This window comes from Notolepis coatsorum (assembly GCF_963971535.1).
Source record: "Notolepis coatsorum genome assembly, chromosome: 9".
Lineage (NCBI taxonomy): Eukaryota > Metazoa > Chordata > Actinopteri > Aulopiformes > Paralepididae > Notolepis > Notolepis coatsorum.
The window spans coordinates 37,156,969-37,183,555 of NC_140173.1; the positions used below are offsets into that span (position 1 = coordinate 37,156,969).

The 26,587-nt window shown below is 42.3% G+C and overlaps 1 protein-coding gene across 1 annotated transcript; it reads right to left on the bottom strand.

Annotated features, from left to right (window-relative positions):
* Nucleotides 1-411: 411 nt before the first annotated feature.
* On the bottom strand, nt 412-21,166 carry LOC311234587 (nucleoside diphosphate kinase homolog 5-like; the record flags this gene model as incomplete). Its single annotated transcript, XM_084321834.1, has 2 exons — nt 412-417; nt 20,675-21,166. The coding sequence occupies 2 exons, from the start codon at nt 21,164-21,166 to the stop codon at nt 412-414; spliced, it is 498 nt and encodes a 165-aa protein (XP_084177960.1).
* Between the last annotated feature and the right edge of the window lie 5,421 nt (nt 21,167-26,587).

Here is a 26,587-nt window from a genome sequence, read left to right on the forward strand (position 1 = left end):
ACGGTGTAAATCAAGTTGGATTGTTTTCGATCAGCCAGTCAGCAAGCCAAGTACAAGGGTTGAGTAGGGTGACCAGGTCAAATGGTTCAGTCGCAGGACAGTCTCTCCCAGTGAGCAAAACACGTCTTTTCAACCAAGCGTCTTTGCATAGCTCTCGTATAACCGAGCCAAATCGTGTTTTTTTGTAGACGTATTTTAAACTATGCACTAAGTATATTATTTCAATGCATTCACATCTGAAAATATGAACATGCACAGAGACATCCTGCAAACGCACCTACAAATATATGAGCACAATATTTTCGAAGATTTTACGTGACGTCTATCCATCGCTCGCATTTAGCCCAGGATAATCTTGTCTAAGCTTAGACGTATTTTAAACTATGCACTAAGTATATTATTTCAATGCATTCACATCTGAAAATATGAACAATATGCACAGAGACAATCACAGTGGTGCCCAGTGACCCAGATGTCCTGAGGGGCGTGAGTTTAGAGAGGTGAGTGTAACGGAGAAGCCTGTGAGTCTGCTGTGCAGATGGTTTGCCATTTGATCAGCAGGTGGCGCTGATAGTGCTGGGAAACCTGACTGATCACAATCCTGCATGATTAAATAACATGTCTGACCGTTCTTCTGACTGTGTGTGTGTGTGTGTGTGTCTATCCATAGCTCTCATTTAGCCCAGGAGAATCTTGTCTAAGCTTAGACGTCTACCAAACTTTCACTTTTCACCCCATTTTAGACATTGTTTAAACGTCTAAGCTCAGACGTTCAAAACACGTCTAAGCTTAGACGTCTACCAAACTTTCACTTTTCACCCCATTCTAGACTGATTTTAGACGTCTATGTCATGACGTTGAAACAACGCGTTCAAAACACGTCTAAGCTTAGACGTTCAAAATACGTCTAGAATAGATGTCTACCAAACTTTCACTTTTCACCCCATTCTAGACCGAATTTAGCCTAGCCTTGATTGAAATTTTTTATTAACAGATTGCAGAATGGGTACAGTACAGTACAGCTCAATACACACAATTGTTAACCCTTTCACTGCCACACTACCAAACGGTTAACCCTTTCACTGCGACAATATATAGTATGTTAACCCTTTCACTGCATATATGTAGTATCCTCAAGAATATGTGCATAATCTTGTGTAATTTTTGCAATTGTACATATCTAATTTAAATTATTAGAAGCATTATGGTCAACTTTATATTACCAGCTATACGTTAATATAATTAACCAAGTTCACATTGACTGTGAGATGGAGAATTGATTAGACAGGAAGTTAAGAGCGGAACCATGTAGTTCAGGTGATGCGCCAGGTCGGTCCCCTATAGGTGACGGTTTCCGCCCTCTCACACCAGGAGTCTTGGAGTTAAACTGAGCAAAACGTGTCTTCATTCCTCTGACATATACATATGTCTATACCGAACACTGTGACCTCATTTTCTTCTTCTAAATTACATGCTATACTATGTTATTTGATACTATCTTGTCTAGCACAGTCTCTGGAGCGTAACAGTAAGAAGCATTTTGTATGAAAGTATTCTGTACTTCTGTATGACAACTATTAAAGAAACTTGAAACTTGGATCATATCCTATGCTTTCAGGTCAGTACACTGTGAAAAGTGCCAAAAACACTATCGTTTAGGAAGTATAACGTTAGGTGAAATGAGTAACAATAATTGTGAAATGAGTTGAATGTTTAACAATGTCAGTAAGAATATAAAATATGTTATGTGCACGCACATTGTGATATGCATTGGCCGCGAGGGAAGAATGGATGTTATCAAATACTAGCAGCGCAGTCTGCCGCTGGGGTATAAAAGACGTTATATTATTAAGGTACATTGTGACTTGTTTATTCAATGCTGAAACCTGAGCGTTTGACTATAATGTGAAATAAGGTGACCTAACAAAAATATGGAATAAGGGAAATCACTACCCCTGAAAATGTGTCTGAAGGCCGCAGTGTGCATGCGTCACAATATTAAAGACAGAATACTGGAGTACCCTGAATAATATCACAATATTAAAGATGGAATAATGGATACCCTGAATAATATCACAATATTAAAGGCAGAATACTGGAGTACCCTGAATAATATCGCAATATTAACCACAGCACACTGGATTATCCTGAATATATCACAATATTAAAGGCAGAATACTGGAGTATACTCTGAATAATATCACTGTTTTGTTACAACTAAGTTAACTAGTCTACTTTAAGTTCAAGTAGAAGTCTTGTTTATAATTTTCTAAGTAATATAATTGTGTTTCTGCATTTATGTCATGTCCCCTTTAAATCACAGGATTTAACAGGAAGTGAGGTCATTTCAGTGATCGGTAAACAGGAAGTGAATGAATCTCATGGAGAATCAGGAAGTGAATGAATCTCATGGAGAAATACATTATTATTATTCTGAGCTAATCTAGTGTAATCTACCTTCATCTTATGCCCTGTGGTATCATATTGGGTATGTGTTTGTTCTTCACAGTGCTATGAACGATTGCAGATCATTATTTAGGAAAATATGAAAACGTTTTGTGTATTAAGTCTGTTGAGTAGTATTACTGATGATGAGCACACTGTCATTAGTCCATTCCAGAATAAATACTAGATATAAATGCATGTACAATTGATAGGCTACTGTACATATTAAAAAGGATGCAATATGTTACATTTAGGTTAGAATACGTATTTGATAAATAACATGTAACTTGTAAGACATAGTAAAATATGGGATTTAGTTCATATTGAAGATACAGGGAAATTGTTTAAAGCAAGCATAATATTGATTATGTACAGTTTGTATGTTTCATAAAGCAAACATATTATTGATTATGTACATTTTTGTATGTTTCAGTTTTACCCTTCCTTGCAACATCAATAAACCTGTGGACAAGGATTCAAGTGTCTTCAGAGTCGTGGTGTCAAGAGGTATTTATCTGGCTGTCAATTTTATATAATTGGAACATATAGTGAGGGCAGCACAATCACAATATTAAAGACAGAATACTGGAGTACCCTGAATAATATCACAATATTAACCACAGAATACTGGAGTATACCCTGAATAATATCACAATATTAAAGACAGAATACTGGAGTATACCCTGAATAATATCACAATATTAACCACAGCATAATGCAGATTTTGTACTCCAAGTGAATGTCGTTTAAGGCACTGGCCAAAACATTGAAAGTATGGTAGCTGTTCTGAAGGGCCAGATTAACACTGAGAATCTACGTTTATTATTTTATATAACTTGTATATTATTTATATATAAGCTATATACCTTTAAGCTTCTGTTTGAATCATAGCATTATTCGCTTTCCTCATTGGACACCGCCCTTGACACTGGCGGCGCCAGCAGTCGCCCCCCCCAGACAAGTTCAAAGACGTGTCCGGGCAAGTTGAGACATGCCCTTGGCCAGCACATTGATTCCGGACAAGTGATTCGGTTGCGCTCTAGAATAGTATATATTGTGGAAGGCGCAGCAGCCGTAGTGTGCAGCAGTAACGAGAAGCGCGTGAACCTTAGTGAAGTGAAGTCAAGTCAAGTCAAGAGTTTTAATTGTCACGGCATACAGGTATACAATGAAATGCGGCTGGTCTTGCCCGCGACGATGTGCAATACAGTGATACAACATATAATAGAATCCAATAAAAATACAGTGGTACAACATATAATAGAATCCAATAAAAACAACAGTGCAATAAGCAGGTAACATGGTGTGACATCTCGGTATCTGTACATAGTATTTACAGAGCATATAGGACATGCTAGGTAGCTTTAGTAGTGCAATACACTGTTCCTGTTGTTATACTAATTTAAATTTTAAGTGGCCTTTCCTTTGGCCATAAGTGTGCGTGTGTGCGGCATGAGTGTTAAAGTGGCTGCTAGTGTGTGAGCGTGCTCAGCGTGCGTGTCGTGTGTGTGCTTGTGTGTGCTTGTGTGTGGATAGTTCAGTTTCTGTGGCTCTCAATGTTCATTGTTCAAGGCTCTGATGGCCTGGGGGAAGAAGCTGAGCCTAAGCCTCTCCGTCCTAGTAGCTGGGGTTCGCAGGCGTCTGCCTGACCTCAGCAGCTGGAACAGGCTGTTATTGGGGTGGTGGGGGTCTTTCATTATTCTGCAGGCTCTGGATTTGCACCTCTTGTTGTATAGAACCTGCAGGGTAGGTAGCGCAATACCCATGGTACGCTCGGCTGAGCGCACCACTCTCTGTAGGGCCTTCTTGTCCTGTGCCGTGCTGTTTCCATACCAGGCAGTGATGTTTCCGGTCAAGATGCTCTCTACAGCTCCTGAGTAGAAGGACTGGAGTATCTTCCCCGATACTCTGAACTTCCTTAACTGTCTCAGGTGGTAGAGGCGCTGCTTCGCTTTCTTTACTACTGTGTCTATGTGTGTTGACCATGTCAGATCCTCTGAGATGTGGACCCCCAGGTACTTGAAGCTGCTCACCCTGTCCACGGTAGCCCCGTTAATCATCAGTGGTGTGTGTGTCTCCTGCTGTCCTCTCCTATAATCCACGATCAGCGAAGTGCGAACCTAACCTAGCAAGCAAGTGTGTGTGAACTTAACGTAACTAGTATCAGAACACGAGGTGAAGTGTGAAGTAACCTAACAGCAGAACGATTGGACATGTGAGCAGTGGAAACCTACCCGCGGTGTATCGTTACGGATAGCTAGTAGCTCCTTAGATACGACCCTGATATTGTAGAACCATTGTTGGTGTATTATAGTGAATTGTGTAAGCGAAGTACCGTGGAGAAGAGCATAGTTAATACCATTGGCGTTTGGATTTAACTACACCTGAAGACCTGCATCAGGCTAGCTTCGAGGATGAAGCTAGCTAGCTATCATCACTGCCGTCGGGCTTTGGATTAAGAGCTATTACCCTGCTATCGAGCACTTGGATTACAAAGACTGGATCCGTACGAGACCCCTTTTTCTTCAGTGACCAGCAGGAGTATCCGACTATTCTTCAATTCCTCTGGAGCTTACCACTCCGTGGGGGAAATCACCAGTCTCCAGCTATACCCCTCGCTTGCCCTGTATCGCCACCTCACTCCATGCAGCGTTCCGGTCGAGTATTATTAACCTAGGAATTATTCATTCCCACTGACTTTGATACTCTGACATTCTACTATCATTCGCCATAAAAGAGCAACGTACTAATTTTCAGTTGTATATTGATATTGCTATTAAAATACTGTAAACATTATCTCTTTGTCCCCGTGCCGTCTATTGAGTGTCTGCCATATTTAACTAACTGTACTGTCTGGCAAGTAATAATATTTAGTAGTGGTTTAATCTAAACAATCTTTAATACAGTCAGGGTTTTGTAACCCCTCAGTTACAGTAGCCCTTCAGTCTTCTGCAGCAGAACGACTTTCAAAGCTTTCAGTGTCGATCCAGTGAGCGGTTACCACAATGAAACTTCTTCGTCGGGCTGTCCAGCAATCTGTTGTTGTCGCGATCCATTCAACTTCACTCATAGCAGCAGTGACTTTCTCGTTCATGGTTTGAGCAGCTTTGCTGATCTTCGAGCGGAGAGTGGGCCTCGTAATGACGTTAGTGCTTGGTCGCAAACCATTTATCAGGTTTTTGAATGATGGCAACTCAACAACACTATAAGGTTGGAGTCCTAGAACTATGTATTTTTTATGTAGATAGGGCCATGGATGCTCGTCTTGTCCATCCACGCCGTCGCCGACCGTTTCGTCCTCTTCATCACTCATTGTGGCCATCTTCTATGTCTTGTCACTCTGACTGTCTATTCTTCTGATAGCAGGTGTTTAATCAAAGATCCCCGCTTTCTAGTCTTGCACAAGGACCAATCAGCATGGGTATGGGCGGGTTCATTTTCCATTGATGGGGATTTGATTGGCTGTTTACCTGCCGTCGCAGGATTAATAACGTTAACGTTAGTTTGGCCAGATAAACAATTCAAATATACTAATTAAAATGGTTGGACCTGCGAAATTTGTACTTTGTACTTTGTAGGTCTGCATTTTAAATGTAAGGAGTAAAAAGTATGTTTTTTTTCTCTGAAATGTAATGGAGTAAAAGTACAAAGTATACAAACCTAATAATACTTGAGTAAAGTACAAATCCCCCAAAACAGTACTTAAGTATTGTAATGAAGTACAATTACTCAAGTACTTTACACCCCTGAGTACGGATATGCGTACCGTTACACCCCTAATGCTTACCACTTGTATCTATTGCTATGTCCGCCCATCACAATCACGTGAGCTGTCTTAACGCCTGTCCCGTCTCCCTGTCTCCCTGTGAGTGGCTGTCCAGGAGTGTTGGACGTCCCGTGATGAAGACCGGGAGGATGCGACCCTCTCTGCGCCTTTTTGGCTGTCTCGAAGTGCCGAAGACCGGGAGGATGCGACCCTCTTACCTCAAATAGATCCGCTATCAGCTCTATCTTTAATCTTTCAAAATGTTCAGTTGCTATGTATGTGTGTGTTGGGCCGGCCTTTAGTATTTTAAAATAAAAAAAATTATAAAAACGGCTAACTTTTGACTATTCCATGTTATTGATGTGTTAATGTTTAAACAATGCATTTTCAACGCTCATGCTTTAATGTAATGCGTTGATTAAACGTCTAGGCTAAATTCAGTCTAAAGTGGGGTGAAAAGTGAAAGTTTGGTAGACGTCTATCTCATGACGTTGAAACAACGTCTAAGCTTAGACGTTCAAAACTCGTCTAAGCTTAGCCGTTCAAAACACGTCTAAGCTTAGACGTCTACCAAACTTTCACTTTTCACCCCACTTTGAACTGAATTTAGCCTAGACGTTTAAACGACGTCTAAAGTGGGGTGAAAAGTGAAAGTTTGGTAGACGTCTATGTCATGACGTTGAAACAACGTCTAAGCTTAGACGTTCAAAACACGTCTAAGCTTAGACCTTCGAAACACGTCTAGAATAGACGTCTACCAAACTTTCACTTTTCACCCCACTTTAGACAGATTTTAGACGTCTATGTCATGACGTTGAAACAACGTCTAAGCTTAGACGTTCAAAACACGTCTAGAATAGACGTCTACCAAACTTTCACTTTTCACCCCACTTTAGACTGATTTTAGACGTCTATGTCATGACGTTGAAACAACGTCTAAGCTTAGACGTTCAAAACACGTCTAAGCTTAGACGTTCAAAACACGTCTAGAATAGATGTCTACCAAACTTTCACTTTTCACCCCATTCTAGACTGATTTTAGACGTCTATGTCATGACGTTGAAACAACGTCTAAGCTTAGACGTTCAAAACACGTCTAAGCTTAGACGTTCAAAACACGTCTAGAATAGACGTCTACCAAACTTTCACTTTTCACCCCACTTTAGACTGATTTTAGACGTCTATGTCATGACGTTGAAACAACGTCTAAGCTTAGACGTTCAAAACACGTCTAAGCTTAGACGTTCAAAACACGTCTAGAATTTAGCCTAGACGTCTATGGCCCTCTGGGCAATTTTACGTTGAATAGACGTTTAAAAGACGTCTAAATGGCCCATAGATGTCTAGGCTAAATTCAGTCTAGAATGGGGTGAAAAGTGAGTTTGGTAGGCGTCTATTCTAGACGTGTTTTGAACGTCTAAGCTTAGACGTGTTTTGAACGTCTAAGCTTAGACGTTGTTTCAACGTCATAACATAGACGTCTAAAATCAGTCTAGAATGGGGTGAAAAGTGAAAGTTTGGTAGATGTCTATTCTAGACGTGTTTTGAACATCTAATCTTAGTTTTTTTTTGAACGTCTAAGCTTAGACGTTGTTTCAACGTCATAACATAGACGTCTAAAATCAGTCTAGAATGGGGTGAAAAGTGAAAGTTTGGTAGGACGTGTTTTGAACGTCTAAGCTTAGACGTGTTTTGAACGTCTAAGCTTAGACGTTGTTTCAACGTCATGACATAGACGTCTAAAATCAGTCTAAAGTGGGGTGAAAAGTGAAAGTTTGGTAGACGTCTATTCTAGACGTGTTTTGAACGTCTAAGCTTAGACGTGTTTTGAACGTCTAACGTTGTTTCAACGTCATGACATAGACGTCTAAAATCAGTCTAAAGTGGGGTGAAAAGTGAAAGTTTGGTAGACGTCTATTCTAGACGTGTTTCGAACGTCTAAGCTTAGACGTGTTTTGAACGCCTAAGCTTAGACGTTGTTTCAACGTCATGACATAGACGTCTACCAAACTTTCACTTTTCACCCCACTTTAGACGTTGTTTAAACGTCTAGGCTAAATTCAGTCCAAAGTGGGGTGAAAAGTGAAAGTTTGGTAGACGTCTAAGCTTAGACGTTTTTTGAACGGCTAAGCTTAGATGTGTTTTGAACGTCTAAGCTTAGCCGTTGTTTCAACGTCATGACATAGACGTCTACCAAACTTTCACTTTTCACCCGACTTTAGGCTGAATTTAGCCTAGACATTTAATCAACGCATTACATTAAAGCATGAGCATTGAAAATGCATTGTTTAAACATTAACACATCAATAACATGGAATAGTCAAAAGTTAGCCGTTTTTATAATTTTTTTTATTTTAAAATACTAAAGGTTGGCCCAACACACACATACATAGCAACTGAACATTTTGAAAGATTAAAGATGGAGCTTATAGCGGATCTATTTGAGGTAAGAGGGTCGCATCCTCCCGGTCTTCATCACTCCGAGACAGCCGGAGACAGCGAGAGGTGCATGGAGGGTCGCATCCTCCCGGTCTTCAGCACTCCGAGACAGCGAGAGGTGCATGGAGGGTCGCATCCTCCCGGTCTTCAGCACTCCGAGACAGCCGGAAACAGCGAGAGGTGCATGGAGGGTCGCATCCTCCCGGTCTTCAGCACTCCGAGACAGCCGGAGACAGCGAGAGGTGCATGGAGGGTCACATCCTCCCGGTCTTCAGCACTTCGAGACAGCCGGAGAGGCGCAGAGAGGAGAGGGTTGCATCCTCCCGGTCTTCATCACGGGACGTCCAACACTCCTGGACAGGGAGACAGGGAGACGGGACAGGCGTTAAGACAGCTCACGTGATTGTGATGGGCGGACATAGCAATAGATACAAGTGGTAAGCACAGGGCTGTACGCTAAGCTTTTTCACTAGGGGCACACAAAAAATATTTTTTAGGGGCACATTTTTAAATAACAATTGTACCATTATTAAAAAAAATATGTTCCTCCTGCCTCATTACTGTGGTCCCTTTATTTAACATTTAAGTGCGTTTGTTTTCAGGTTTGTATCTTTTATAATGAACCAACTGAGAAAGTGTGTAAATCACTAATAGAACAAAAACAACAAACTGTGTGTGTGTGTGCGCACGCTTGTGTAGTGCTCCTTGAATGAGATCATCACAACACACACACACCATTGCATTAATCAGGAGGACAAGAAACTCTGCATACATTTGTTTCACAATGAAAAGTGCTTTAGAAATAAAATTAATTTAATATATATAATAATATCCGAAATGCAAAGTGGTAAGGCTCCTGGAAGAGACGGTATCCCACCAGAAATGTACCTCTCTTGTTGGGACATAATTGGACCCTTATTACTAAATATGATTTTATACTTCTTATATGATAAAGAGATAGGTATATATGGATGAAAAGGCATGTGTCTGATAGGGATATATTATTAAAATATTGTATAATTGGCTGATATGAACAGGTATTATTGTATTGTATTATGAATTCATAAGGCGTATATATTTTTATCTTGTATTATGAATTTGATTAGGGTTTTTATTGTTGTTTTAATTGTCTGTATGACATGTAAATGTTGTGAGTGTATAAGGGTTTTTATTGTTGTTTTAATGGTCTGTATGTCATGTAAATGTTATGAGTGTATAAGGGTTTTTATTGTTGTTTTAATTGTCTGTATGATATGTAAATGTTGTGAGTGTATACGTCTGTAACTGTATTTTATGTGTTATGGACCCCAGGAAGAATAGCCCCAGCACTGCTGTGGCTAATGGGGATCCAAATAAACTTAAACTTACTCAGTCAAGAAGGGGAACTTCCATAAGAACGACAATATTGCACTCATAACAGTCGTCCTTAAAAAAGACAAAGACCCCACCGAGTGCGGTAGTTATAGACCCTTGAGCCTCCTCGGAACCGATATCAAACTGTACTCTAAGGTATTAGCCATCAGATTACAAAAGCATATGACGTCTTTAGTTCATCCGGACCAAACTGGCTTCATAAGAGGCCGCTTGATCACTGATAACATAAGACGATTACTGCACGTATTAGATGCTGACAAGGACGACACCACACCTAAGGCGATGCTGTCCCTGGATGCAATGAAAGCTTTTGACAGGTTGGAATGGTCGTATCTATGGGCAGTATTAGAAAGGATGGGGTAAGGTAAAGGTTTCATTGATATGATTAAAGTATTATACAAAGACCCATCGGCCATGATTACAACAGGTATAATTACCTCCGGAATATTTCCGGTATCACGCTCATCTAGACAGGGTTGCCCTCTTAGTCCCGGACTATTCGATCTATCACTAGAGCCTTTAGCACAATATATAAGACAATCCCAATCCATAGAACCAATCGTAATCAAGGGCACACAGCATAAAATTAGTTTATATGCGGACGACGTAATACTGTTCATGCAAAACCCCAACACCACATTGCCTCATCTGCTCAAGTTGATTGAGGACTTTGGAGATTTATCGGGATTTAAGATAAATTGGCCGAAGTCGGCTTTCCTTCCACTTAACACCCCTGCAAAAAAATATATAACCCTCCCAGAAGAGATACCTATGGTAAAACACTTTAGATGTTTGGGAGTGGAAATATTCCCCACCATAAAACAAACGGTGAAGCACAATTACATAAAAATCCAAAACAAAATCAAAGACGACCTTGACAGGTGGTCAAAACTTAAAAACTCAGTACAGGCACGGATATCAATAGTTAAGATGGACGTACTACCTAGAATCAACTTCTTCAGCTCAATGCTACCGTTACCCCCTCCAGAGGGTTACTGGAAAAAATTACACTCCTCCACATACAAATTTATCTGGAATAACAAACCACCACGTATAAAAAGATCCACCGCACAGAGAAACAAAGAAGATGGTGGTATGGCATTTCCAGATTTCTTTCACTATTTTAAGACGTACACTTTAAGACCATTGACAACATGGTTTGATCCCCAAGCATTAGTATCCTGGAGAAATTTAGAAGAAAATATAGTAGCTCCACATAGACTGAAGGACATAGCATACACTAAATTATCAATTAAGCAATGCAAACGGAAATTTGGCCCCATAATTACTCCAAAGTCCAAAATATCCTAACCCACATAAATGGCATAATCATACTCCCTTATTCAACAATAATGCACTCTTGATTGGAAAACGACCTATAAGATTCCCTATATGGGAAAAGCAAGGCATACACTCATTAGGTGATGTTTTTAACAAACAGGGTTTTTGTATTTATGAAGAAATACGCAAAAAATTCAATCTCACCACTCCACACATTATTTTTACGCACAGTTATTGTTATGTTTGAAGTCTCACGGTGTTCCATTAAAGACACCAATTGAACACCACAGATACCACAAATTCTTCTATGAAAGAGAGACATTGAGAGGTTTTGTTTCAGATTTTTATCATCAATTACTAACGTCCTCGTATATGAAACCCTCCACCTAGACTCTGTCTGGAGGAGGGATATACCAGACCTGGAAAGTGATTTTGACTGGCAAGAAGCCTGGGCAAATGTTCGATTTACATCAAGGAACCCAGACCATCAACAAATCAATCTTAACTATATTCACAGGACAAACTTGACTCCTATAAGACTGAACAAAATGGGTCTTAAACAAGACTCCAAATGCTCCTTATGTACAAATGGGGACGAGGGGACATTTATGCACATGTACTGGGACTGCCCACCAGTTAAGTAATTCTGGAAAGAGGAGACCCAGCTATTATCAAATCTCTTAACTCTGAATATACCTACACCCCTCTGTATTACTGCTGAATGATGTTTTTGAGTGTGCAGTACATCCACAGCTAAAGAGATTGGTTTTATCGGGTATCACAGTGGCTAAAAAGCTGATAGCATCACGATGGTTCCAACTGGAAAAAATTTGCCGAAAGGTCTGGATTATTACATATCTCGATGTGATTTATCAAGAAATATCTACAGCAAGAATTTTGGGTCTCAATGAATCCAAAATGACATTGTGGTTAGAAGTGGTGGAGAGAATAAAAGCTAGCATATAATGGTAGTGTCTGGTTAGGAGCGAGGGATAATGGATGGATTATCCAATGGGGGGTCCGGGGGGGGGGGTACGAGCTAGAGCATATGTGTGTAGGGTATTAGATAGCAGGTATTAGGGGTATATCCTGTATAAGACATTTAACTAAATGGTGATTTCATTGGATGTGCACTGTTAATAATGCTTGTATATCTTATTGTGTGTTGTCATGTGTGTTTATATGTTTGTTTAAAAAATTATAAAAAAAGAAAATACAAAAAAAGAAATAAAATTAATTATTATTATTGTAAATAACCCCATGAAAGGTTTATTATTTGTATAGGTAATTACCTGCTTCATATTTGTGATGTTACTGGTTTCAGTGTGTGCCTAAAGTGATCAATGTGTTGGGCCGTTTATAGAGATCTATGCCAATTAATGTTTATGTATATCCGGGACTTTTTTTTTATAAGAATTGAGAGGTATTTGTATATGTGACCTTTATTTTGAAAACAGTGTTGCGACAGAACCTTATTTACATTTGCGCTTTTGACAGTGAAATGTTCAGTCCAACTTAGCTCGAAGGAAAGTCTAATCAAAAAGGTTTAATTGACCCGTATGAGGCTCTTACGGTAGGACTTTGTTTATAGAAGTGGAATGTAATACTATGCAAAACGAGAAATAAACAGTGATTTTACCAGCACTAAAGTTGCAAGCCACTTTCATTTCATATACGGGGAACAGACAATTATTAGTGTTATCTTATTTGCATATTGTCTCATTATTAGATATAGATAGGTTGATACTTTATTGATCCCCGGTGTCAATTTAAGTACAGTATTTCACGTCCTAATATTGGGGTACTCACACACTTTAACACATGCCGCACACACGCACACTTATGGCCAGAGGAAAGGCCACTTTAAACTAGTAAAACAACAGGAACAGTGTATTGCACTACTAAAGCTACCTAGCATGTCCTATATGCTCTGTAAATACTATGTACAGATACCGAGATGGCACACCATGTTACCTGTTTATTGCACTGTTGTTTTTATTGGATTCTATTATATGTTGTACCACTGTATTTTATTGGATTCTATTATATGTTGTACCACTGTATTGCACATCGTCGCGGGCAAGACCAGCCGCATTTCATTGTATACCTGTATGCCGTGACAATTAAAACTCTTGACTTGACTTGACTTGACTAATGCATGGCTGAACCTGAACGTTAGAAGTAGGGCTGGGCGATATGGCCTAAATATGATATCACGATATTTTCTGACCTTTCGGCGATACACATCACAATGTTTTTCTTTTTTTCCCCAAACAATTCATTATGAGGCTTACCAAGACAGTATTTGAGTTTGCAAGCTAACATTAAAGACAAAATAAAATACCCATGCATTTAGCATTTTTATATTATATATTAGATTTAAATGATTGGATTATTAGATTATATATTGCATATATTTAGCAATGAGATATTATATGACTTAGATATGAAATATGATTAATTGAAAATGGGGGACCCTGATGTAAACAAGACGCAAGTCTTTCTCTGGTCTGCATCCCCTTAACAATTGTGTGTATTGAGCTGTACTGTATTGTACCCATTCTGCAATCTGTTAATAACGTTTTCAATCAATCAATGACATGGTGTGAGCGACACATATTCCCCATTCATAAAGCCAGGGACTAACGTTGTTAGCTAAACATGGGCTAAATAAGATAACTGTGAGGGTACACTTGCAAGATCTCCTATTAGGTTGCGTAGCCACTTGGTCGTTATTCCCATATATATCTATGGTTATTCCTACCGGCGAGATATGCGACAGTAATGTTACACAGCTAGTGTCAGACTGGGGCTTACGTTAGCATATGCTAACATGATAGCCTAGCTTTGAGACTAGCGCGGTTAATACCATGAACATAAACAATCTGAGGCTAAATAATACAGCCTATGATGGCCACAACAATGCGCAGATTTTAATAAAATAGTGACAGTATTCCTAATTGTACACTATTCTACATAAGAGCAGCTAGCTAGCAGGTCTCAACGCGGTAGCATGGGGGCAGCCATCACTGAAATGATCGTAGTGCGCGTGCAACATGTAAGATCTAACAATTTTTTATAGAAATACAAGCACGTACACTCGTATGAACCAAGTACACATGCCATTAGATATATAGTAGTCAACCCGGTTACGTTTCGAGAGGGAATAGTAATGGACTTGGCCACATTTTTTTTTTTTTTTTTTTATTGATCTTTTTCCCCCTCCATTTTCCTCCGACTTTTTCCCATCCCAATGTTAGTCGTTATGCCAATTCCCAATCCCCTTCCTGGTCGCTGCGCACTTACCCCCCACAGTCGGTCTGGGAGAGTGGAGGCTACCACGTGCTTCCTCCGACACACGTCCAGCCAATCAACCGCTTCTTTTCACCTGGCAGCGTGGATTCTCACTGCGAGGGCGTAGCGTGTGGAAGGATAACACTATCCCACTCAGGTCCTATCCGCGCTTAGCAGGCGCCCCCGACCGAACTGTAGGAGTCGTTGTTTACAACGACCCGGACCCACCCCGCCAGCTTCTCCCACCCTCTAATACTGCCAATTGTATTAGTGTGAACGGCCAGCCAAGCTGGTGACAACCCCGGAGCTGTGAGCTGGATTCGAACAGGCGAATCCAGCCGCTCCGGGGTTTGGTGACGAACGCAATCTCCGTTACGCCACCTGACCGCCCCGACTTGGCCACATTTTATTAAAATAACAGAGACAGACATTACCTTGCTTGAGGACAGTGAACAGCGAAGGGACCAGGGTGGAACGGGGTTTCCAACCCGTGTTAAAACGGGCGACTCTCGTGCGATTACGCGAGACTTCCGCGTTGCCCCCTCCCTCTCAGCACCACTCATTGATTGATTGATTGATTGATTGATTAAAAAGTTTATTAACAGATTGCAGAATGGGTACACAGTACAACTCAATACACACAATTGTTAAGGGGATGCAGACCAGAGAAAGACTTTCATCTTGTTTACATCAGGGTCCCCCATTTTCAATTCATCATAACATAATATGACATACATTTTTTTATTTTACCTTTATTTTACCAGGTAGTCACTTGAGATCAAAGATCTCTTTTTCGAGCAAGACCACTGGCCAAAATGGCAGCAAAAAAACAAACACACAAAATACAAATACACAAAACACAGACAGAGACATAAAAGGCAAAGTGGGGCAAGGGGATACATTTGAGCTGCAGCTAACTAGATTGAATGGGATTGGGGGAGATTGGATTTATGACATACCAGATTTACAAATACAGTACTGTTTGTGATACAAAAAGAGTTAAAAAAAAAGAAAAAAAAGAAGAGTATATACATTTGACGAAGAGACTGTACATTGTATAGGAGGTGGGGTGGGGGGGGTGGGTAGGTGGGGTGGGGGAGGCGGACTGTACATTGGAGGTGGTTGGGTGGGGCGGGGGGTGGGTAGGTGGGGGGGGGGGGGGGTAACTGTACATTGGATTATCGACGAAACCTTACTAGGTCCAAGAAGAGGGTCTTGTGTATTACTGGGTTAGGACATTTACTGTACATTGGAGGGGGTTGGGTTAGGATATTCACAGGGGCCAGTTTCGAATTGCAGTCTCCCGTAGGTGCTCCTTGAGAGTGGTTTTAAAAGTGGGTAGTGATTCACATTCCTTTACAGCTGTGGGTAGGGCGTTCCACATTGATGTAGCATAATTGCAAAACGTGTTTAGTCCCTTGTTGTGTGTGAATGAATGGGGGATGCATTAATAGGTGTCTGCAAATCCAGACAGTATTGTGTGGCAATATACATCTGGTTCCTACTAGCAAAATGTAGGCACAAAAATTATAGTAGAAAAAGTTTTAAAAATAGAACACAACAAAGAAGCTCAGTGCTTTGCTCACTGGTCTTCAAACAGTGCCTGTCTGTATGAATATGGGGTTGTTTGTTCCTGTGGGGGGCAGGGTGCGAATCATGGGGGAGCTCGGTGAGCCATGGCTCCCTTAGATCAGACATCAGCTCCCCTGAAAACATGATTTGTGAATTTTTGGGGGGTCTCTAAAATACTGACAATAAATGCTATTTTTGCCATGCATTTCAAATTTTTCTGTAATTTTCTGTATCGTCATCATCGTGTATAATAATAAAATTAGGCTATTTTGATGTATTAATGATTTGCGCACAAATTCACCGTAATAGACAATAGCATAAATCTATGGGGTTGCGGGCGGCACTGCAGATATACCCTACTCGTAATACGCATGCTATTCTTGCGTTTACCATTCGGAGCGTGGCGGCGCTGCACTGCAGTCTGCACTCTGCAGGCACAAATAGACGCATCCAGGATAATGTCGAAAGTTAAACGGAATATCAAAGAAGTAAGCCTTCTAACCAATTTTGATTTTACAAAGAAGGCGAATCAACCTGCTGCGGGGACTACTTCTGTGACATGCAGATTTTGAGAATTGGGCAGACCATCAGGACAGGTGGGTGGCGATAATGTTGAATTTTTTTTACTACTGGAGATGAGGAGTGACTTTTAATAAAACTGCAAGAAAAACAAATGTAATTCTCTCCGCGGCAGTGAGCTGGAGTCTCTCTCTCTCTCTCTCTCTCTCTCTCTCTCTCTCTCTCTCTCTCTCTCTCCGCGGCAGTGCAGTGAGCTGGAGTCTCTCTCTCTCTCTCTCTCTCTCTCTCTCTCTCTCTCTCTCTCTCTCTCTCTCTCTTTCTCTCTCTCTCTCGCGGGCATCTCTCTCTCCGCGGGCGTCTCTCTCTCTCTCTCTCTCCTCTCTCTCTCTCTCTCTCTCTCTCTCTCTCTCTCTCTCTCTCTCTCTCTCTCGCTCTCTCTCTCTCTCTCTCATTTCTATGCGACAGGCGCTCCTTTTCCCAGCGCCGCGCCTCGGCGGCAGCGTTTGGGGCATAAAGTTGAAACTAGTTCAACTTTTGGAGAGGGGCGCGCTCATCAAGGTAACTCTTTTCGACCGGCTAATCAACATTGAGGAAGTGGCAGAGCCGCGGCAGTTGCGAGACTCAGGGAAACGCTCTGAGAATTTTTTTTGCACCCCCCTACCCCCCCCCCCCCCCCCCGCTCCCCCAAAGATCCTGGTATGGTTCGCACACTGGTGGGGGGTCATGTGTCTTTGAATAGAATAGAATAGGAGAACAGCAGGACACACACACGCCTCTGTGGATAAACGGGGCTATCGTGGACAGGGTGAGCAGTTTCAAGTACCTGGGAGTCCACATCACAGAGGACCTGACATGGTCAACACACATATATTCTGTGGTGAAAAAGGCTAAACAGCGCCTCTATCACCTGAGACAGTTAAGGAAGTTCAGAGTATCGGGGAAGATACTCCACTCCTTCTATTCCGGGGCTGTAGAGAGCATTCTGACTGGAAACATCACTGCCTGGTTTGGAAACAGCACGGCACAGGACAGGAAGGCACTCCAGAGAATGGTGCGCTCAGCAGAGCGTACTACGGGTATTGCACTACCACCCCTGCAGGTCTTATATAACGGGAGGCGCACATCCAGAGCCTGCAGAAATAATTAAACACCCCCCACCACCCCAACAACAGCCTGTTCAAGCTGCTGCGGTCAGGCAAACGCCGTACACACACTACGAGAACAGAGACACTCCGGCTCAGCTTCTTCCCCCAGGCCATCAGAACACTGAACTCTCCATCTCACAATGTGAACTTGGTTAATTATATTAACGTATAGCTGGTAATATAAAGTTTACCATAATGCTTCTAATAATTTAAATTAGATATGTACAATTGCAAAAATTACACAAGATTATTATTCTTGAGGATACTACATATATGCAGTGAAAGGGTTAACATACTGTGTATTGTCGCAGTGAAAGGGTTAACCGTTTGATAGTGTGGCAGTGAAAGGGTTAACAATTGTGTGTATTGAGCTGTACTGTACTGTACCCATTCTGCAATCTGTTAATAAAAAATTTCAATCAAGGCTAGGCTAAATTCGGTCTAGAATGGGGTGAAAAGTGAAAGTTTGGTAGACGTCTATTCTAGACGTGTTTTGAACGTCTAAGCTTAGACGTGTTTTGAACGTCTAAGCTTAGACATTGTTTCAACGTCATGACATAGACGTCTAAAATCAGTCTAGAATGGGGTGAAAAGTGAAAGTTTGGTAGACGTCTATTCTAGACGTGTTTTAAACGTCTAAGCTTAGACGTTGTTTCAACGTCATGCCATAGACCAGGGCTATTCAACTGGCGGCCCGCAGGCCAGATCCGGCCCGCGGGATGATTCTGACCGGCCCGCCAAAGATTACATGATAATAAAAATAAATTAAAAAAATCTTTTTTTTTTTTATATTTTTTTCTTTTACTTTTTTCTTTTCATGTCAACGTTAACACGCACAATTGAGCCAAAAGTCACTCAATTAATGACAGATTTCATTGATAAATTGAGGGAAAACTTTGCAAGTCGATTTGATGAATTTGACATGTCCAGAGAATTGATGCATTTTGTGAGCAACCCATTTGCCAATGTAGCTGCTATTTCCACAAAAGGACAAGAGTTCCTTGCATCACTTCACATTGATGAAGGTCTCCTGCAACTTGAAATAATTGACATGCAAGCATCATCTGCTCTGAAGCAGGCACTTGAGAATGAATCCACCACAACATTTTGGATAAAGTGTATTCATGTCAAGACATTCCCCAAAATAAAAACGCTGGCAATATCTGTGCTAACAATGTTTGGCTCAACATACACCTGTGAATCCAGTTTCTCTCACATGAATGCCATTAAAACAAGCAACGTGCCTCCTTGACAAATGAGCATTTACATCACTGTTTGCGGGTAGCCCTCACTTCCTATGAACCATTTCTCTGCCATTGCCCAGTCAAAGAAGTGCAATCGCTCTCATTAGATGTGTGTATGTAGGCTAGGCCTGTCTGCCCCCCACCCCCCTGATGTTTGAGCGTTAAGAGTGGACAATAAGTGCTAATAAGATGCTGTGATTTGCTGTTGTTGCACAGACATGAAGCACTTTTTCATAAGCTCAGCTGCACTATAAATGTGTTTTTTTGTTCAAGTGTTGATGTTAGAATGTTCAGATGCACATCATGCACTTGTTTGTTTTTTATTTTATTTTTATATTGAAATGTTGAAGAGGAGATGTTGCAGTTGTTGCACAGTCATAAATGAAGCACTTTCTGCAGGAGATGTTGCAGATGTGGCACATAAATGAAGCACTTTTTTTGAAAAGTATACTACTTTTGCAATGTAGTTAAATAAAAGTTGTGAAAATGTGGTTGCGTGTTGTGTCAAGTGTACATATATTCATAGCACGGGGAGGCGCCGTGGCAGTCCGGCCCCTGGCCCCTTGGGTTTCTGACAATGTGGCCCCCTGAACAATTTAGTTGAATAGCCCTGACATAGACGTCTAAAATCAGTCTAAAGTGGGGTGAAAAGTGAAAGTTTGGTAGACGTCTATTCTAGACATGTTTTGAACGTCTAAGCTTAGACGTGTTTTGAACGTCTAAGCTTAGACGTTGTTTCAACGTCATGACATAGACGTCTAAAATCAGTCTAAAGTGGGGTGAAAAGTGAAAGTTTGGTAGACGTCTAAGCGTAGACGTGTTTTGAACGTCTAAGCTTAGACGCGTTTTGAACGTCTAAGCTTAGACGTTGTTTCAACGTCATGACATAGACGTTTAAACAATGTCTAAAATGGGGTGAAAAGTGAAAGTTTGGTAGACGTCTAAGCTTAGACAAGATTCTCCTGGGCTAAATGAGAGCTATGGATACACACACACACACACACACACACACACACACACACACACACACACACACACACACACACACACACACACACACACAGTCAGAAGAACGTTCAGACATGTTATTAAATCATGCAGGATTGTGATCAGTCAAGTTTCCCAGCACTATCAGCGCCACCTGCTGATCAAATGGCAAACCATCTGCACAGCAGACTCACCGGCTTCCCCGTTACACTCGCCTCTCTAAACTCACGCCCCTCAGGACATCTGGGTCACTGGGCACCACTGTGATTGTCTCTGTACATATTGTTAATATTTTCAGATGTGAAGGCATTGAAATAATATACTTAGTGCATAGTTTAAAATACGTCTAAGCTTAGACAAGATTATCCTGGGCTAAATGCGAGCGATGGATAGACGTCACATAAAATCTTCGAAAATATCGTGCTCATATATTTGTAGGTGCGTTTGCAGGATGCCTCTGTGCATATTGTTAATATTTTCAGATGTGAATGCATTGAAATAATATACTTAGTGCATAGTTTAAAATACGTCTACAAAAAAACACGATTTGGCTCGGTTATACGAGAGCTATGCAAAGATGCTTGGTTGAAAATACGTGTTTTGCTCACTGGGGGGTTGACATAGTTTCCCAGGTATGCTTTGGCAGCCTCTCCCATTGGAATCGGCTCAATCACGGAATTTGGGAACATGTATCTGATCTCTCTCTCAGCGGCAGGGAAGGACTTGCTGCCATGCAGTGCATTCCACAGGTCAGTGGTGCCATACTTTACTCTCGGGCATTCAGGGTGAGTCTCCTTGGCCTTTTCGCTGTTGACGGGTCCTATGAGGGCGTTCCAGTAAACAATGGCATTCTCCCGGGCCAGGGTCAGGGCCATGACGGGGCCTGAGATCATGAAGGCGATGAGGCTGGGGTAGAAGGCTTTCCCATACAGCTCTGCGTAGAAGTCGCCGCACTGTTCTGGGCTTAGCTGCAGCTTACGCCTCTGCAGGATAGTGAAGACGGATTGTAGCATGATGTCCTCAATCTCGTCCGCATAGTAGATGGCATCTGGTTTGATCAACGCCAGTGTCCTCTCCACATAAATGCGGGGATATGACATCGTAATCTTAAGTCGTTTGGTCAATTTTCTAGTGAATTATGCCTAATAAGCTGCGGCTCCCTGGCCCAAATTCTTTTTAATTTTTTAATTTTATTAAATTTGTTTCTTATTTTGGAGATCGATGTCATACTGTGAGACTGAAATGAAAAAATATTTCATCAAGATATTTAGTCAACAAAAGGCTTACCTGTATGCCTGATATGTGGTGCGAAATAAGGGAAGGACTCTAATAGAGCTGCATAGTTCAGGGTTTTATTTCAAAGTAGGTCTACAGGTGCCAGTGTTTTTCTCCTTTTCTGTGTTTTATTTCAAAGTAGGTCTACACATGGTAGTCTTTTTTCAAAGTGGACTACTTTTTATTTTATAAATGTTCCACAAATAAGGGAAGGACTCAAATATACCTGAATAGTTCAGGGTTTTATTTCAAAGTCGGTCTACAGACACCAGTGTTTTGTCTCCTCTTCTGTGTTTTATTTTAAAATAGCCAGTATTTTTTCTCCTCTTCATAAGAGTTTGAGGTTTTCCTTTGTTATAACAGGTAAAAAGAGCAATAAAAAGTCAAAATGTTTCTTTATGTTGCTTTATAATCCCATTAATGCAACAAACTGTATGCTATAAGTGTAACTGAGGGGTACAATTCCCTGACTGTATTGATAAGTATGGTATCATTAAACCACTACCGTCTTATGTACATTCCTACTGGCCATACAGTACACAGGTATCTAATGATGAACACTTCCCACAATGACTCGGTTCCACACAAAACTGGATTTAAGTATTTATTAGCAGCAATAATAGTACATAATATACTTTACTTTACTTTGGATGCGCTTATAAGGCAAAGGAATGTGCGTAGGCAAATCAATAACGTATGTCCATTCTCATATTACACAGGAGATAATAATACAACCTGAATCGTAGGAATTATATCTATGGTACATGTAACTGAGGGGTACAATTCCCTGACTGTATTAATAAGTATGGTATCATTAAACCACTACCGTCTTATGTACATTACTACTGGCCATACAGTACACGAGTATATGATGAGAACACCTCCACAATGACACAGTTTCCACACAAATCTGGGTTAAGAATATTTATTAGCAGCAAGAATACATAATATACTGTACTTCACTTTGGATGCGCTTATAAGGCAAAGGAATGTGCGTAGGCAAATTAGTAACGAATGTCCATTCTCATATTACGCAGGAGATGATAATACAACCTGAATATTAGGAATTATATCTATGGTACTCTGGGGAGGCAGCGGGAGACTCTGGTAGGGGGTTCCCACCGGTTGTAAGCCAGCAGGGGGAGTCTGGATCAGCGGGGACTCAATAAGCTCCTGCTATGGGAGGCGGTATATTACTCCCTGATCGGCAGACGAAAGCAGCAGCTGTAATCCCAGTATGCGTGCAGCACAGGTGAAAGCCGGCCAGCCTCTCCTTGAGACGGGCTCGAGTGGTGTTCCTCACGGGTAGATCCCACAGTAGTGGGGTGTAGACGATTCTTATCCGCTCCAACAGCCTGGTCCAAAGCAATATAATAATAATAATCCAGCCGGAAAGGGGCTCTGCATTCACCGGTGTAGATTCTCCGGTGCGCGGTACTTCACATTAACTAGGTTGAACTTGACGTTATTCCACTAAGCTCTGACACTTTACTATCCTATTCGCACGCGGCTATAAGTGCTCTATTTAGACGCACGGTTGCTCACTTCACTTGGTCGTTGACTCGTGATGAAGGCTTTACTAGTAAGGAGCGAACGATATGTTGAACAAACGTATTAGGATAAGACAAGACTCTATTTTTGGGGCAAAACGGGCCCACTTCACCGCACGTCGTATCGTGGGTGAGGCTTCACTTGGGTAACTCGAACTACTTCTGTATTCACCTGCGCCATATTTATATGTTAGGCGAATAAACTAGTACCAGCCTTATTCCTGTCTCGTAGTCTTGGGGCAGAACCGGGCATGTTGAGACAAGCCTTGACGGTGGCTTTGAACTCGACTCTGGGGGTATGGCACTGGCGCTGGTGGAACGCTATCCAATAAGAGAACGAAATATTATGGTCTGTACTAGGTTAAAGGGATATTCCGTGTATATGTACAAAGAATACACAAGGGATATCAAACGATATACAAATATTATGCAATATATATCAATCAGTAAATACATATATTCGGTTTAATCTGACCCTTTGTAACAGTACACTAGTAATATAGGAGATACTGATAAGGTCCCCCCGGTTGTAAGCCAGCAAGGGTAGAGGATTTGTCGGTAGTAGAGTCTGGGTCAACGATGATAAGGAGACTCCAAGTACAGGAGACGGTGCAATAAGATCTTGATCCACAGACGAATACAGCTGTTCTCCGTAGCATGCAGCTCCGCATGGAAGAAAGCTAGCCGGCCTCAGACTTCTGAGAGGCGGACTCGACGTGGCTCCTCACAGGGTAAATCCCACACAATTGTGGGTGTCTGCGATTCTCCGCTCCATCAATTACAGGACCAAAAGCAAATATAATCCAGCCGAAAAGGGCTATGCAGTCGTCGGTAGGTTATCCAGTGTACATAATCCACACGGTCCTCGTCTAGGGCCCCTCGGGTGAAAGCGCCATGGTAAGCAGCCCAGCCTGGATAAGCACTCTAGCTGGTACGAGGAAACGTTGGTGATGCTGGTCACTGTAGAACTTTAGCCGCACGATACACTATACACAAATAGACTATTACTGACTTAATAGAATAGGTCGAACTCGACGGTACAGCGTTAAACTCTGATACTTCAGTTATTAATTCGCACGCGGTCTCAATGCTCTATTTGGGGCCAAACAGGCCATACTTCACCACACGTTGTATCGTGGGTGAGGCTTCAACTTTTAGTTACTAAGTGCTTCTGTATTCACCTGCGCCGTATTTATACGTTAAGTGAACAAACTAGTACCAGCTTTATTCCTGTCTCATATCCTTGCGCAGAACCGTTCATGTCCAGGCAAGTCCCCGGCAGTGACTTTGAACCAGACCTTGGAGGTATGGCTATGGCGCCTGTGGACCGCTGTCCAATAGGAGAATGAAATATTATGGTCTGTACTAGGCTAAAGGGATATTCCGTGTATATGTACAAGGAATATACAAGGGATATCAAACGATATACAAATATTATGCAATATATATCAATCAATAAATATATATATTCGGTTTAATCTGATCCTTCGTAACAGCCGCCTCCTAATTAGTCCCACCTAATTAGATAAGCAGAGACAGATTAACCGCACTGTCCACTACTCAATGTCTGTTGGGAGGGTAGGGCAGTTCACAAAGTCAGGGGTCATGGTCGTCATCAATAGTATCGGGGAGCCTTGGCAACTCTATAAGTCTCGCCACGGGTCGGGTGTAGATCCGCCCTTGGACGAGCACTTCTGCCGCTCTGACCTTTCCGTCGGCACCGGTGATCACTTTGCTTACGCGGCCGGCCGGCCACATAGCTCGGGGTAGTGACTGGTCGATAATCATGACGACTGTTCCTTCTGTCAAATTGTCTCTCTCTTTCACCCATTTCTGGCGGGTCTGTAGAGACGGTAGATAGTGGAGTAGGAAACTGTTCCAAAACTTGTCAGCCAATACTTGACTGTACCTCCACATTCTTCGGCCGTTCGCTTCTTCAGGCCTGTACACTGTCTGTGGTAGCGCGGGGTCCAGCCGCGCCATCAAGAGAGTGTTGGGGGTGACTGGGTCGACATCTGCTACATCACTTGAGACGTAACCGAGGGGCTTTGAGTTCAATACTCCCTCGATCTCCGTGAGGACTGTCGTTAGGACTTCTTCCGCCACGGTCTGGGCCCCAAGCACGGCGTACAGGGCTGTCTTTATTGAACGTACTTCTCGTTCCCAAGTTCCACCGAAGTGAGGTGCATTCGGGGGATTAAACTGGAAATCAATCTGGTATGGAGCGAGGTGGGTCTTAAGTTCTGGGCCCATAGCTTGGAAGCTCTCTCTCAGCTCTCTTTCTCCGCCTTTGAAGTTTGTCCCGTGATCAGACAATAATATAGACGGTTTCCCTTTCCGCAATGTGAATCTTCGGAAGGCCATAAGGAATGAGTCTGTGCTCATGGTTGGAAGGAGTTCTATGTGCATCGCTCGGGTGGTCATGCATTTGAATACAATACCCCACCGCTTCTCGGTCCCTCTTCCTCTCTTTACATACAGCGGGCCGAAACAGTCCATACCGGTGGAGTGAAAAGGCTTGTCGCCGAGTCGGAGGCGACAGGGAGGTAGGTCAGCCATCCGGGGTATACTGGGCTGTGCTCGCCATTTACGACAGTCTAGACAAGTCCGCTGGAAACGTCGTACTGCTTCTCTGTCAGAGTGCAGGTAGGTGAATTCCAATGGGTGAAGGCAATCACAGAGACAGAGAGTGTTTACTCTTGAACAGGTTCGACTTTAATAGTAAGAACACAGAGTAAATTCTAAGAGAGAACAAGTGCTAATAGCACAAGTGGAAAATAAGGTAAATGGGAGCTTATTGGAGGTCCAGAGTAGAACCGTCCGCGTTATCCCCGAACGCAATTAGTGAAGACCTGACAATGGACAAGCAGAAGAGAGGTATGTTACATAGACACCAAATACCAACATTCCACACACACCCCCGTGACAGCCAATCAGGAACCACCCCTAAGTGACAGCACTAATTGACAGGGAAATGACAGGTGACAAGCCCAGTGACATATGCCAGGAATGTGGGTGGTCACCGACCGAGGTCGGTGTCCAGAACGTAACACTTCTCTCCCTTGCAGTATCCAATAACGACGTCTGATCTCCGCGAAGACTCTCTCTGCCCCGGCGTGATGCACGTCCTCGTCGTATTTCTTTATGATAAGCTCTGTGACCTTGTGTCGGCTGTTTAAGACTATCGGGTACTTGACGTCATCTGGTAAGTCTGGAGCTCTCCTCAGACGACCACCCACTCTGATGAGATTATGGGCGTCGCTCTCGGGGGCTAGGTGGAGCAATCTGCTGTCTGACGGGACGGGCTTTGCTCCCTGTAGACAGTCTAGCTCGTCGGGGAACAAGTCTCTCTGGGCTCGCTGTAGGAGAAGAAGTTCTGCTTCTTCGTAGTTAGCTGCGGTAATGTCAGTAGTGGGCTGAACCTCTGGGTGGTGCCACAGGAATGTCTTTAGCTGCGCACTCTCAAGGGTGATGCAATCGTCTATGTTGGGGTCTGTGGGGACGAGTATGTGTGTCAACCCACAGAACATAGATTTCTTGTTCTCTGCCTCCTCTTTACTCGCCTCCCGTGGGGTGGGTGTAGGCCACTCTTCTTCCGGGAGCTTGAGGAACTCTGGCCCGTCACTATATAGATTGTGACGGGTGAGGTCATCCAGGGACATTCCCCGGGTGATGACGTCAGCTGGGTTGTGTTTT